We start from the raw sequence: 12,875 nt of genomic DNA, 5'->3' as shown, positions 1-12,875 counted from the left end.
AGATTATTTCTCAAATGTAGCTATTTCGGGAAAGTACCATATTTCCTCACTTAGTAACAAAATAAGCTGGAAATACCGAAACAATTAATACAGATATAACGAAGTTTGACTTTTTGGGAATAGGAGCTCAATCATAGTGTACAGTTAGTACTTAAAAACAACAAAGTAATGAGATAGTATGTGGTGAACATCAGTATTCAGTAATTCCAAAATATAGAAGTATACAAATCATGGGCAAGAATGGTCTCACAGACTAATAATCTGAAACAAAGTATCAACTCTTTTCATTCAGCTGGATACCAATAGTAAACATGTAGCAATTCATCTCAATGAAACAGTGTAACGTATTACATTCATTTAAGCCTAGCGGAGTAACAGTTTTTAGTGTAGAAATCCAATATGCTTCATGTCTCAAAAGTTCTTTCTCTATCACCCCCTCGATTCAATTTAGGCACATGATCATTCCTCGTGAATTTCAAGGTGGACAGTTGGTGTCCCGCTGTTGCAAAGTGTCTAGCGACTGGAGGTGCCTCGTTAGGGTTTTCTGTATTTCCAGCTTTCTTGATTTCTTTATAGGCATATGATATATGAATCTTTTTTTTTATATAAAAATACATTTAAGACATCACACCAGCGAGTGACCAACTCAGAGTTTGATATTTGAGTTTTAAGCCCCACAGTGTTTGTGGTGTATAAGTGTTTAGATGAGCAGCCACTTTTCGTTTTTCAATCTCTTTGTGATTTATAAGTTCTTTAGTGAGTCTTTATCATTGGCTGGATATATTGATATAATCTAAATGTGATACGGTTATATGTTGACTCACTAGCATTCTGTTTATACATCTCATTATAAATGTGTCTCTGTTTTTCCATTTGTATTTTTATCTGGGATATATGGATCACAGTGCTCTTATTATTGTGTGCAATTATATGGATGACGGGGGGATGGATATGGATGACGGGGGGATGGATGGGGATGGAGAAAGAGTGTGTGTGTATGCCTTTTTTTTTACTTATATTTTACTATTTGTGTGTTGGCATAGAAACACTATATACAGAGAGATCTCTATATATAGTGTTTCTATGCCAACACACAGTTTGGCTAAGGAGGGGGGCGGGTATAGAAAGCGAGCTGAGCTGTCAGACAGCTCGGCTCGCGAACGCGCACATGCACGGTTGAGCACTGAGTTACTTCATAGGGCGGCATTCATTGCCGCTCTATGAAGAATGCGATTGGTGCAGCGCGAAACCGCGAATGCGCACCACATCGCGATGACGCTTCTCAAGGAGAAGCATCCTATTGGGCCCTGTGATTTTGTCATTTTATCGAAAAGGGGGGCGTGGCCTAGCGGGGAGCTCTGCGCTGGAACGGAGGTAAGTTTTATTATTAAAACTTACTCAGATTTTTTTTTTTTTTTTTTATGGCAAGTTCATATAAAAGCAAGAAAGAAGGTTGGGGGACTTTCTTGCTTTTTTATATGTTGACTATAGTGTCCCTTTAACCCCTTAAGGACCAAACTTCTGGAATAAAAGGGAATCATGACATGTCACACATGTCATGTGTCCTTAAGGGGTTAAAATGCCTAATAGAGCATATAGCAAAATCAAATAAACTTTATTTTCCAAATCCTTGTATCAGAATTTCATAATTATTTGTGTTTTTGTAGTCCTAATGTTTTGTTTCTTCTGTTGATAGCTTCTGCGCATTGCATTTGATGAGGAAGTTCCTTCGGAGGTTTCGGAGATATTTCGCAAGCATCTGCATAAATTGAGGTTCCCCCAAGATGTGCTAGGAACGTTCCCTTTCAGTGCGGGTCTTTCCCTACCACTCAGCACGCAACCCAGAGCCAAGGACAAGAATCCCTCCCTTAAGTGAGTTCTACCATGTCCTTCTAATTAAGTACACTGAGCATCTACATCTGCCCTCCCATTGAGTGCATAGAAGTCCCCCATAAGATTCACTTTCTAACACAACCACAACAAGGACTATGTCCAGTTTAATATATGTCTAACTTCTCACTACTAATTTTTCTGTCACCGTCCTATTTGTGCGATGTTACTATGTTTTGTGTTCCTGGGCAGGCCATCTGTTCATTTGTATGTATTTTTCTTCCATCTTTGCTTTGTACTGACCGCTTAGTCCATTCTGTAATGTTCCTATGAGTGAATCTCTGTCTGATTCATTTGTTGGATCCTTCCTCTTATGGACCCTTCTTGTGTAGTGACCCCCCTGTCTTTCTCTATAACCCCCTCAATTTCAGTGACGTGTTCCAGAGCCGCCTGGCTGTGGGTTTATCTCTTGACCTGTTCCACTCAGACACGTAAGACCCCACTGTACCCAGCCTGGTCATAATCTCTTGGTGAAAAGGACTATTTTTCCATATATGCTTACCAGTGTTTTGGAAATGGAAAGAAATTAAGTTTATAACGCCTTTCCCTATCCTGACAACCCTCTCTTCTGTCTAGTGCATTAATTTCTTTGCTCTCAAATATGGACTTGTGGTTTTCTTTCTTTGTGCTGCAGGCAAAAGATCTGTTCATGAAATATTTGAATACGTGATCTTGCTTACTTTTATAGTGCTACCTATCTTGGGCAGTTAGTCATGGTGTGAAGAGCTCTGATAATTTATTACTGTGTCAGCTGTTTAAAAATGATTCGTGCCTCTTTCACAGAACTCTTTCGAAGAACCTTGTGAAGAATGCAAAAAAAACTATTGGCCGGCAATATGTTACACGCAGGAAATATAGCCCACCATCATGGGATCACCGTGGGAGCCAGAATTCGTTGGAACAGCCAAGTGATGACATTTCAGGTGTGGTCTCATGAAGGCTACTAGAGTCCAACAATAGCTTTAACCCCTTAAGGACCAAACTTCTGGAATAAAAGGGAATCATGACATGTCACACATGTCATGTGTCCTTAAGGGGTTAAAGATTGGTAGGAAAAAATCTCAACTTATAAACACAGGTTGATTTCAGATAAATCAAATCACTTTCCATATACATGTAAATTCAATGTATTTTTCTCTGGCATATCTGACTGTTGGGAAGATCTTTCAGTATGATTCTGTATACTTGCTTGCGTTTAATTTGTTAGCTTTACATGATCTAAACATCTTACTTGCCATAAATCTTTAGTAATGTGTTTCTTTGCTAAAATATATTAATGAATCAATATCTTCCATTGTCCTGCAGTGTCTGAAGAAATGGAGAGGAGCACACTTACACTTTCCACATTGAAGGCCCCTGAGAAACAAGCAGTAGGTAGTTTGGCAGAGCGAGCCTGTTGCCGTGATTACCAGCGCATGGGACTTGGTACTCTGAGTAATAGTTTGACACGAGCTAAGAATGAACCTTTCCGGATCTCCACAGTCAACCGCATGTATGCTGTGTGTAACAGGTGAGATTTGTACCGGACAAATATCTAATATTCAGTTCGGTTTCAACCTTACCCTGGATGTTTCTGGATCACCTCATCCAAGTCTCGGTTTTGTATTGCTATTTATTAGCTATTTTCCCCTACATTTGTCATGCATTTGTGTCCATGACTCTGAGTCATACACATTTTATTGTATATTGGTGTATATAAACGTGGAACCTCTCTTTATTTCCATCTTGTTGTCCAAACAGTTACCCTGGTCTTCTGATTGTGCCCCAGAGCATTCAGGACAACACACTGCAGAAGATCTCACGGTGTTACAGACAGAATCGCTTCCCTGTTGTCTGCTGGAGGAGTTCGCGTAGCAAAGCTGTGCTACTACGCTCAGGCGGTCTGCATGGCAAAGGGGTTGTTGGGCTCTTTAAATCTACCAATACTGCCACATCAGGTTAGTTCTTTGCAGCAATCTGTCCTTGGGACAAATGGCTAACATCTTCACTTTGCACTTCCTATGCCAGAAGAGCCTCTCCTCAAATAGCAACTGGATATTAAGATGTGGCAAATCTATAAAGGATCTAATTCCCAATTGCACACTGTACTTCTAATAGTGTGTGAGAATTGTTGCAGAAGAATGAAGCTGATGTGAGAAGTTGTACTGTATGTGTTCACTGGTTTTGTACACACTATGCACATATCCCTTCTTGTTAATAAGCTTCTTCACAGCTTTCTCTGAACTTGTATTCCTGGCACTATAGTGTTATAATCACTATTTAGGTGGCTTGCCCACCCCTCCCTCTCTAGTCCCTTTAGAAAAAGTTAAAACCTACTCTTTTTCCTGCGCCATGGGACCAGCATCACTGGCCTAGCTTTCGGTCCGCCTCTTTGGCTGACATCAGAATTCCAATCCAATGCTTTCCCATAGACTGTGATTGCATGATAATGCCTGCAGGGACTGTCTGTACAGAATTTCTACAATTAACTGTAATTGTTCTAGTGACTATAGTGTCCCTTTAAGCTATGGGCACACATGTCTATTGCTCAATTTACAAAATTAATGAATAAAACTGCTGCTGACTGCTGAACTATGTATTCCCCTGCTGAGATTGGGTTGTATGTGATATACTCAAATCAAGTTGAAAACAAAGCAAAAGATAGGATTGGATGACAAGTGTCTTATGCATAGTCTGCCCAGAGCTCATTGCAGAATGCTCCAAATCGTGATAATTTGTGGAAAAAACAGGAACAATAAAGGTATCTGTTATTGTATTTCTTTTTTGTAATTTTTAAGTATCTGTTTCATTAATTTAATAGACCAACCTTTTTTTTCTCCCAGTGCTGAGACAGCCACCTCTTGGCAGTCCTGTAAGCCCTTGCTGAGGTCATTATATTTGATTATCAACAGTCCAATCCAGTTCTCAAAGTAAACCACTAGGTGTCTGAGCATGCACAGCAAGCCATGCACTCTGGAAATTGGATACTTCTCGTAGAGTGGTTCGCCATGATAAGCATTGCCTTCCATTTTTGACAGCTGGGAGGGGACAATTAAGGATTTTTTTTTAATTTTATAAAAGTGTGGATTTCTCTTGAAATTGGCATTTTAATAAAATACTACACGAGTGACCCTGAAGCACTTAGAAAGAATATATAGCATTAGGAATACAAGGTTGCGAAACCCCCCTACTCTTTGTCACATAAAGGCTTAAAAACTCTTTATTTATACACCTGATTCCAGTGCCGATATGCCTACTAAGACGTCATCCGATGAATGGCCGAACGCGCATGTGCGATGAGCGCATTAGGCCTTTCCCATAGGACTCGGATTCCAGGAAGTGCCTCTAGTGGCTGTCTGGTAAAGCTGCAATGTTTTACATTGCAGGACTAAGGGGGGCAGGGAAATTACACCCTGGCCACTTCAATGAGCTGAAGTGTCCCTTTAAGTGTATTCAAGCAGCCCTGCACTCTTGGTTGCATACTTGCTGACTTGGTGCGGGAGAGATGGCCACTCTCCTGTAGCTTACATAGACTTAAGATTGAATCTAAAGTCCCATCCCAGGAGTCCTCCTGCATCTAAGAGCACACATTCTAATATGTGAACAACATTTCCCATGGTAGATGGCTGCATCTATGGCCTCCTCTGCCTCTTCAGCATACCCACAAGATACCTTGACCATATTTTTATGACTTTTCTCTGCCGGATCTCGCAAATAACACAACCAGTGATACATTTGATTTGGCAGAGTGGGACAGGGATATTATCTCCATGCAAGTTAATACATACCTATGCTGGGGTGGTAGCTATAATTTCCTTTACTCAGCAGATCTCCTGGTCTAATTCACCTTGCATTGGTTGTTGTGGCTTGGGCTACTGTCATGTGCATTTCTTTTTTAAATAACTCTGACTCCCTTGCCAGTGATTACAATTCAAATTGAAGTTTCTAGAGCAAATATAACAAACTCTAAACCCCCCACCCCCAATATTTTGTTTAACTACAGCTCCCATGATACTCTGGCAATCTTTGGTAATCAAAGCGTTCTGGGGCCCCAGAGTTTTAGATCCTTGCTCTAGAACCATCATTTGCATTACTTTTGTCATTTTCTTTGTTTTGAACACTTTGAACTCTCTTCATGAAATCTTCCAGGGACTTTAAACTGGAATTAGAAAGCAGATGAACATCTTATGTTAATGTTTGTATTTAGTTTGATCTGTGCCATGAATTCTGTCTACTTAAGTAACTTAAGCACCATTTTAATTAAACATTAGAAGTTGCATGTCAGTATGCAGTGTTTCCATATCCTTATTACTCTTTTGGATATATTCCTCAATGTGTCTCTCTTCAGGCCCTTCTCAGACAGATTCCACTTCTCTGGAGCAGGAGAAATACTTACAAGCCGTTGTGAATTCCATGCCCCGCTATGCAGATGTTAGTGGGCGTAATACACTGAGTGCTTTCCCATCAGCACACCTCTATGGTGAGTCAAATACTGGTAGAAGTTGCCCGGGTAAAGTATGTAGCACTTTTGTTTTGCGATTCTATGGAAAGGAGATAACTGAACATAACATAAGTCATTATCAACTACATATAGGTCAGTTAAAATGCTTTAGATCCTTATAATAGGTTTTCAATGATGGTACTTTTGAAATTCTTGAGGTAGAAAATCATCTTACTTGAGCAGCCAGCAGATAATTGATATTTTGTCACCTATCATTGTCAGAGTACAAAGCTGAATCTTTAGTAGAGTGAGATGAGGTGATGGTAATTGTGGGTGGGATAAACTACTTGTCCCAAAATGCCAAGCTGGTCAGAGTTTATGGAATAAAGTGTCTCTGTGGACCAGAATAGAAGGCTCCTGTTTGTGGGTGGGGTGGGACTCACCATGCAGTTTATCAAGGGACACTTTGCAAGTATGTAGGTTTTGTTTTCACACACAAAAACATTTACACTATGATTATGGTTGCATTTACCTTAACAGCATGTTTTTTTAAATGTTCCTTTAAAACATTATATTGTGACTCTGATGTGGCTTCAATTACTGCAACAAATAATGTTATTTTCAGCGTTTAGGAAAGGACAAGAGAATGGTATATGACTGACGAGGTTTTGACTACTTGTAAAAACCATTTTATAGCTTTCCTTTAACTGTAATAGTGCTAAAGATGCAGTGCCGTGTGTGAGTTATAGTTAGCGGAACATACAGCTGTTATGACCTCTTGCAAATACAAAGGCAAACAAGCATATCACAGACCAGTGATTGTAATGCCTACTTGTCCATAGTGGCCGGTTCAGCTACTGTTTTTATCATTACTAAACCAGCTCAATAAACCCTTAGAAGTGCATTTCCTTTCATTCCATCTTTTGAATCACTAGTCCATTCCTTCGCTCTTACCCTTCATGTACATTCCTGCCAACAACAGAGAATGTGAGAATTTGTTGCAATTGTATGCTGAGAGCAGACCTGTAGAAGAGTGTTTCGCTGTAGACCTGAGAGTGGAGATCAAATCATGTTTGCTGTACCCAAGACATATTAAAGCATGTCACTACATTAGCTAACTTTGAAAGAATACAAAATTAGCTCTATAAAGAACTAAAACAAAAAAATATAATGCACTTGCTAAAGTTATTCCAAGTGGATGGTAGCATCAATATGGATTTTAAAGGTGCTGCCAAATCTAGATCCTTAGTGAAAACATTACTTTGTATTATGTATTTACAAAATCTTAATTGCACTTAATTCAAATTCTATATATTTTGTAATTTAGAATTGTCAGCTCTAAAAACTGTTTTACTTTATCGTTCACATTTTCATGATGGTTTTTATTTTTTGTTTAAGTAAATGCATTATATTTTTTTTTAACACGTTGATATTTTTAATTAGAAACCCACTAGATGTATTAGTAAAATAAATCTTTGAGTCAGTACATCCATTTTATGTGTTGACACTTCATATTGCGAGTAAATTTTCAGACCACTGTGTACATTCTTGAAAGATTAAAAGTGTAATATTTCCAAACAAGCACATCAGCCTACAGGGATAACCATTACATGTTTGAATTGGCAAGGCACCTGGAGTGTGGCAGGGCACTGGTAATGCTCACACAGCAGTTTGAGGTAGCCTGGGATACAGCGCCTAATAGGGAATATAAGCCAGTGTTTCTGCTTCAGATTCTCCAGACAAACGCCAACCCAAGCTGGGTTCCCTGATGAAGCAGGTGATGGGAGGGAAGGAGGACGTCCGAGGAGGTAGGACACCAGCAAGGGCTGGCTATGTGGAATCTGTTTGTAGTGTATCCAATGATGTTTTATGAGGTTCAGAATAACCTTTCTGACCACAAAGATTTAATGATTACAATTAATGAATGTGAAAGACTGTTATGCTCAATGCAATGAATGCTTAGTTCTGAATGCCTCCTGATTTATTGAAATCTTAGTATGGTATTAGAAAAGTCTCATCCTGCACATGTCACATTGCTGCCCGTTACCCTTGCATGCTTCACATTGAATCCTGCTACATTGTGCATTCTCATGATAGGGCCTCTTCTTGAGATATGTTGTACGGACACTCATCTCTCACACTGATGCCTGCTTTCTAGTAGGCTGTACCGGCCTTATATGTTTTCCCTATAATGTGACCACTATACTTCTCTGCATATTATCCTTACTTTGTTACGTTCTCCCTCTATCCCACTGCCCATTTCTCCTTGCCCTAGGTTACTCAGTTCGGGGTGTTAAGCACCCTGCATTTCGCCGTGGTTATGCAGAACGAGGTCAGTGCATGTGGCCCGTGCCTAAAAGATTACATTTCCTGGTCTAAGTAATACTTACAAATTATTCCCTTACTGGTTAACACTGCCTGTGTTTTTTGACTTCATGTACCATAAATAGCAAGTTACAATGATCCTTGCTTATGCACAGTAATTAAATAAGTGCAGGTAATCCGCAGCATAGGTTCTTCTACATTATTAACTAGCTCTCCCCTCCTTTTTGCTGAAAATTACTTTAGTAGGTGTTGTCCCAGCTTTATCACATGGTGTACTGTAGCAGCAAGTTTCTGTACTAACGAATATTAGGATGCTACTAAACTGAAGACAAGGTAGGTCATTTCAAGATTAAGCTAATTTTCTTCTGCCCTTTCAGGTAAGTGGGGCAGTATACGTGGAAGTGGGAGGATGAGCGCCTACATGAACTCTGATGTCGGGACACGTCTAGCAAGCAGAGAGCTGCTGACTCACCATCAGAATGGTGGCCCTTCAGACAATGCGCTGACACCACGCAGAGCTGCACTGTATATCATTGGAGACAAATCTCAGCTTAAGGTTAGACAGAGCTGCTTATAATGTAATGGTAAATGTAAATTGTCAGTTGTTTGCAAATTTACCTGTGCGGTTTATTGACTAAACACCAAATTGCAATATAGACAAGATAAGCGCACTACGGAATCTGTTGGCGCTATATAAATGGCAATAATAATAATAAGCTGACTTGGAAATATTCTCCAGGTCTACTATAGTAACAGCTTTGTTATTTTTACCTAATTGTTTCAAATCTATTTATTTTTTTACACTACGGTTTTAGTGAATACAAATCATGTGGAACTCCCTTCCCTTCTTCTTAGACTTTCACCCAGTCTTGACTCCTTCAAAAAAATCTTTGAAAACACACTTAAACCCTATGCTTACATGAAAAAGTGTTCGAGTTTGAAGCCCCTCTCACCCCCCCCCCCCCCCGCCCCCTATGACTCTTCTCCTGCAACTGTAAAAAAAAAAACCTACTAAGTTCCCAGTGATTACTTTTCTAGCAACCTATTTCATTACCTCTACTTATACCCTTTGCATCACTATACCCCACTCCCCCTAGCATGTAAGCTCATTGAGCTGGGCCCTCAACCCCTCTGTTCCTGTGCATCAATTTGTCTGGTTACAATAATAAAATAATAATAATGTGTGCCAGATTTTGAATATCCCGTTAATTCATTAACATTCGGACCATCAACTATTTCCTGCTTGACTATCTTACTCAAGGGTTTTGTTCTACATCTGGTAATTGGAATTCACCAGGAAATTGTACTTTTAATGCCAAAAAAAACCTGTGTTGGTCTTTCTTTTGCATAGTTTGGCCTAAAATTCAGTATTCACTGGTTAATTCAATTCATGTTTTCTTTCTTATAGTGTTATATTAGAACCATTATATTAGCTACATGCAACAACAAGTGTCTGCGATCATGTAACAGTTTAACACTTTTGAAACTTAAGACACCAAATACAAATTAAACCTAGCTTCTCTAGCAAAACAAGCAATAACTCTATAAATGGTTTAAAGATTCAATATTTCAGTAGCTTATGTTCCTAAATGTTACCCTTTTAGAGGTGCATGTATCTGGAAGCATTTTGAAAGGACATCATTTGTCAAATATTTGCAGTATTTGTTCACATGGTTATCATATGAGCCGTTATTATTTCAATACTTGTTATAGCAACTATGGTTACATTTCTTTACAGCATGTGTTTTAAAGTGCAATTTAAATGTTACCTAAATGTGTTCTAATCATGGCATATGGTTTGTATGCAGGGAGTAAAGCAAGACCCTCTACAGCAATGGGAGCTGGTCCCTATCGAATTGTTTGATGTTAGGCAGGTCAAAGCGAGTTTCAAGAAACTGATGAAAGCTTGTGTGCCAAGTGCCCCCTCATCTGATCCAAATATGTCCTACATGCGCACGCTGGAGGACTCAGAGTGGCTTATTCAGGTATTGCAGTGTGCCGTTTATGCTGGTTTGCTTTCAAGTCATTCTTATTTTCCTGTCCACTGGTCACACACATTTCTCTTTTTCTTCCATTCACATCCATATGAGCCTTTTTTTATTCTTATCAAATACATCTAATGTCCTCCATGTCGTTTGTTAGCATTATTATACACACAGTACACAGTTTTATAAAAAGATCAGTAGGCAGGAATTGGACTCTTTACCTCCTCGCATGTTAATGCAATAAATAGATAATCTATTCAAAATAAAGTCATATAATAAAAGAAATAGACAAATACAGTTAAAGGTTTGTAGACTTGCACAGACAAGCCAGCATCTTCCTCCCAGAGAGAATACACCAATCAGGAGCCTCTTATTCTGATCAGTGTGTGTTTTTTTAAATTATCTTATGAGTTTGCCTGCTCATTGCATTGTGAATCCATACCCCTTCAGACTTCATATACCCCTGTAATAGCCAATTTCTACTTTGTCAATGGACTGCTTTCTTACTTACAAAGAAGCTACCAGACTGATTATTAAAGGGAAACTCCAGTGCCAGGAAAACGATCCGTTTTCCTGGCACTGGAGGGCCCCTCTCCCTCCCACCCCCCAATCCCCAGTTACTGAAGGGTTGCAAATGCATGCGCATTATGTCTCCCCATAGGAAAGCTAATTTCCCCTATGGGGAAATGAGCGACGCTGGAGGTCCTCACACAGCGTGAGGACGTCCAGCGACGCTCTAGCACAGGTTTCCTGTGCTATGAAGGAGGAAGTGACCTCTAGTGGCTGTTTATAGAAAACGGCAATAATTACACTTGCAGGGTTAGGAGTAGTGGGAGTTGGCACCCAGACTACTCCAATGGGCAGAAGTGGTCTGGGTGCCTGGAGTGTCCCTTTAAGCCTTTCAGACTCTTGTTCCACCAAACCCATGGTTGACTGACTATATCAGATGGTTATTCGCAGCTGTAATGCAATGAAAACAGACAAAAACTGAAAAATGGATGGCATTTTACGTTTATCAAAGCCTCCGACTGACCCAATCACTGCTACAGCTGATCTAATTGTCCGCTTTCAAACCACACAAGACAAAGCCCTATTCCGCATGGGAGTAAGTGTGGAAGCCCCTGTCCAGTTTGAGGGTTCATAACTCTCCATTCTTCTAGACCTCACAAAGAGTACCTTAGCTTGGTGGAGGTAGCTGAAACCAGTGCTGCAGGTTCTCGGAGCCAGAGAAGTTGCATACTGTTGGAGTGTCCCAAGGATGCTCTTGTTCTCATATCAAGGGAAGACTTACTGGAGGCAGAATCCTCAGGATTTGTAAGCCAGTATGATCAGACTGAGTGTTATCACAACTAACGTAGCTTCTGTGTTGTTCAAATGATTACTCTATGTCCATATCTGCACAGCTTAAGGGTATGGTCTCAGGTCCCCCCTCCCCCCCTTACCACCTTTACTTAGTGTGAATCTACTTAGCATTATCCATAATGTGAGTGCGGGTACTCTCTCCAGGGGCTAAGTTGTTGCCGCTTTGATTCCATTTGTTAACCAGGAGTGGCTTAAAGCGTGATGTTTATGACTCATGAGGGAAAAACAAACTTCTCCACCTACCACATATATACAAGGTTTGCAGATTATTGAAAAATTATTTTTTTTTATTATCCATAGTGTTATACCATGTTATATTAGGCATGAAAAGTAAACTTTAATTTATCCCAGTACGGAGTCATTTATTTTTATGTTCCTCTTAGCTGCACAAGCTCTTGCAGGTTTCTGTGCTGGTTGTGGAATTGCTGGACAGTGGCTCATCAGTCTTGGTTGGACTCGAGGATGGATGGGATCTCACCACCCAGGTATTGAAGTCTTTATAATGCGGTCTATTTATTAATTTCGATAGGAATGGTTATATTCTTGAATCTACTTTCAATCTGCCTTTTCTCCTAATCCTTATGGTGGCGTTATTTTTGCTCAGGTTGTGTCCCTTGTTTAGCCGTCAGGCACTGGGTTCATGTGTTCTTTTGAGAATCACCATTAAATGTATAAAAGCGTTTGTATTCTGTTGTGTTTCAATCAAGGTGGTGTCTCTTGTCCAGCTGTTATCTGATCCTTACTATCGAACAATTGAAGGATTCCGTCTGCTTGTGGAAAAAGAGTGGCTTTCTTTTGGTCACAGATTCAGTCACCGTGGCGCGCACACTGCAGCCAGCCAAAGTAACGGATTCACACCTATTTTTCTGCAGTTCCTTGATTGTGTGCATCAA

The 12,875-nt window shown here is 39.9% G+C and overlaps 1 protein-coding gene across 4 annotated transcripts in view; it reads left to right on the top strand.

Annotated features, from left to right (window-relative positions):
• Window positions 1-12,875, top strand: part of SBF1 (SET binding factor 1) — a 136,822-nt gene that overhangs the window by 90,482 nt on the left and 33,465 nt on the right. For 2 of the 4 annotated variants that reach the window (XM_063448365.1, XM_063448364.1), the window contains 10 exons: window positions 1,697-1,872; window positions 2,674-2,813; window positions 3,196-3,400; window positions 3,631-3,827; window positions 6,218-6,349; window positions 8,041-8,118; window positions 9,013-9,191; window positions 10,444-10,620; window positions 12,366-12,467; window positions 12,690-12,875. In XM_063448365.1, the coding sequence (XP_063304435.1) occupies window positions 1,697-1,872; window positions 2,674-2,813; window positions 3,196-3,400; window positions 3,631-3,827; window positions 6,218-6,349; window positions 8,041-8,118; window positions 9,013-9,191; window positions 10,444-10,620; window positions 12,366-12,467; window positions 12,690-12,875 (1,572 nt within the window). The remainder of the gene's footprint in view (window positions 1-1,696; window positions 1,873-2,673; window positions 2,814-3,195; window positions 3,401-3,630; window positions 3,828-6,217; window positions 6,350-8,040; window positions 8,119-9,012; window positions 9,192-10,443; window positions 10,621-12,365; window positions 12,468-12,689) is intronic. The other 2 variants (XM_063448367.1, XM_063448366.1) reach the window with 1 other exon arrangement.

This window comes from Pelobates fuscus, chromosome 3, assembly GCF_036172605.1.
Source record: "Pelobates fuscus isolate aPelFus1 chromosome 3, aPelFus1.pri, whole genome shotgun sequence".
Lineage (NCBI taxonomy): Eukaryota > Metazoa > Chordata > Amphibia > Anura > Pelobatidae > Pelobates > Pelobates fuscus.
This window is presented reverse-complemented; position numbering and strand designations above follow the sequence as displayed.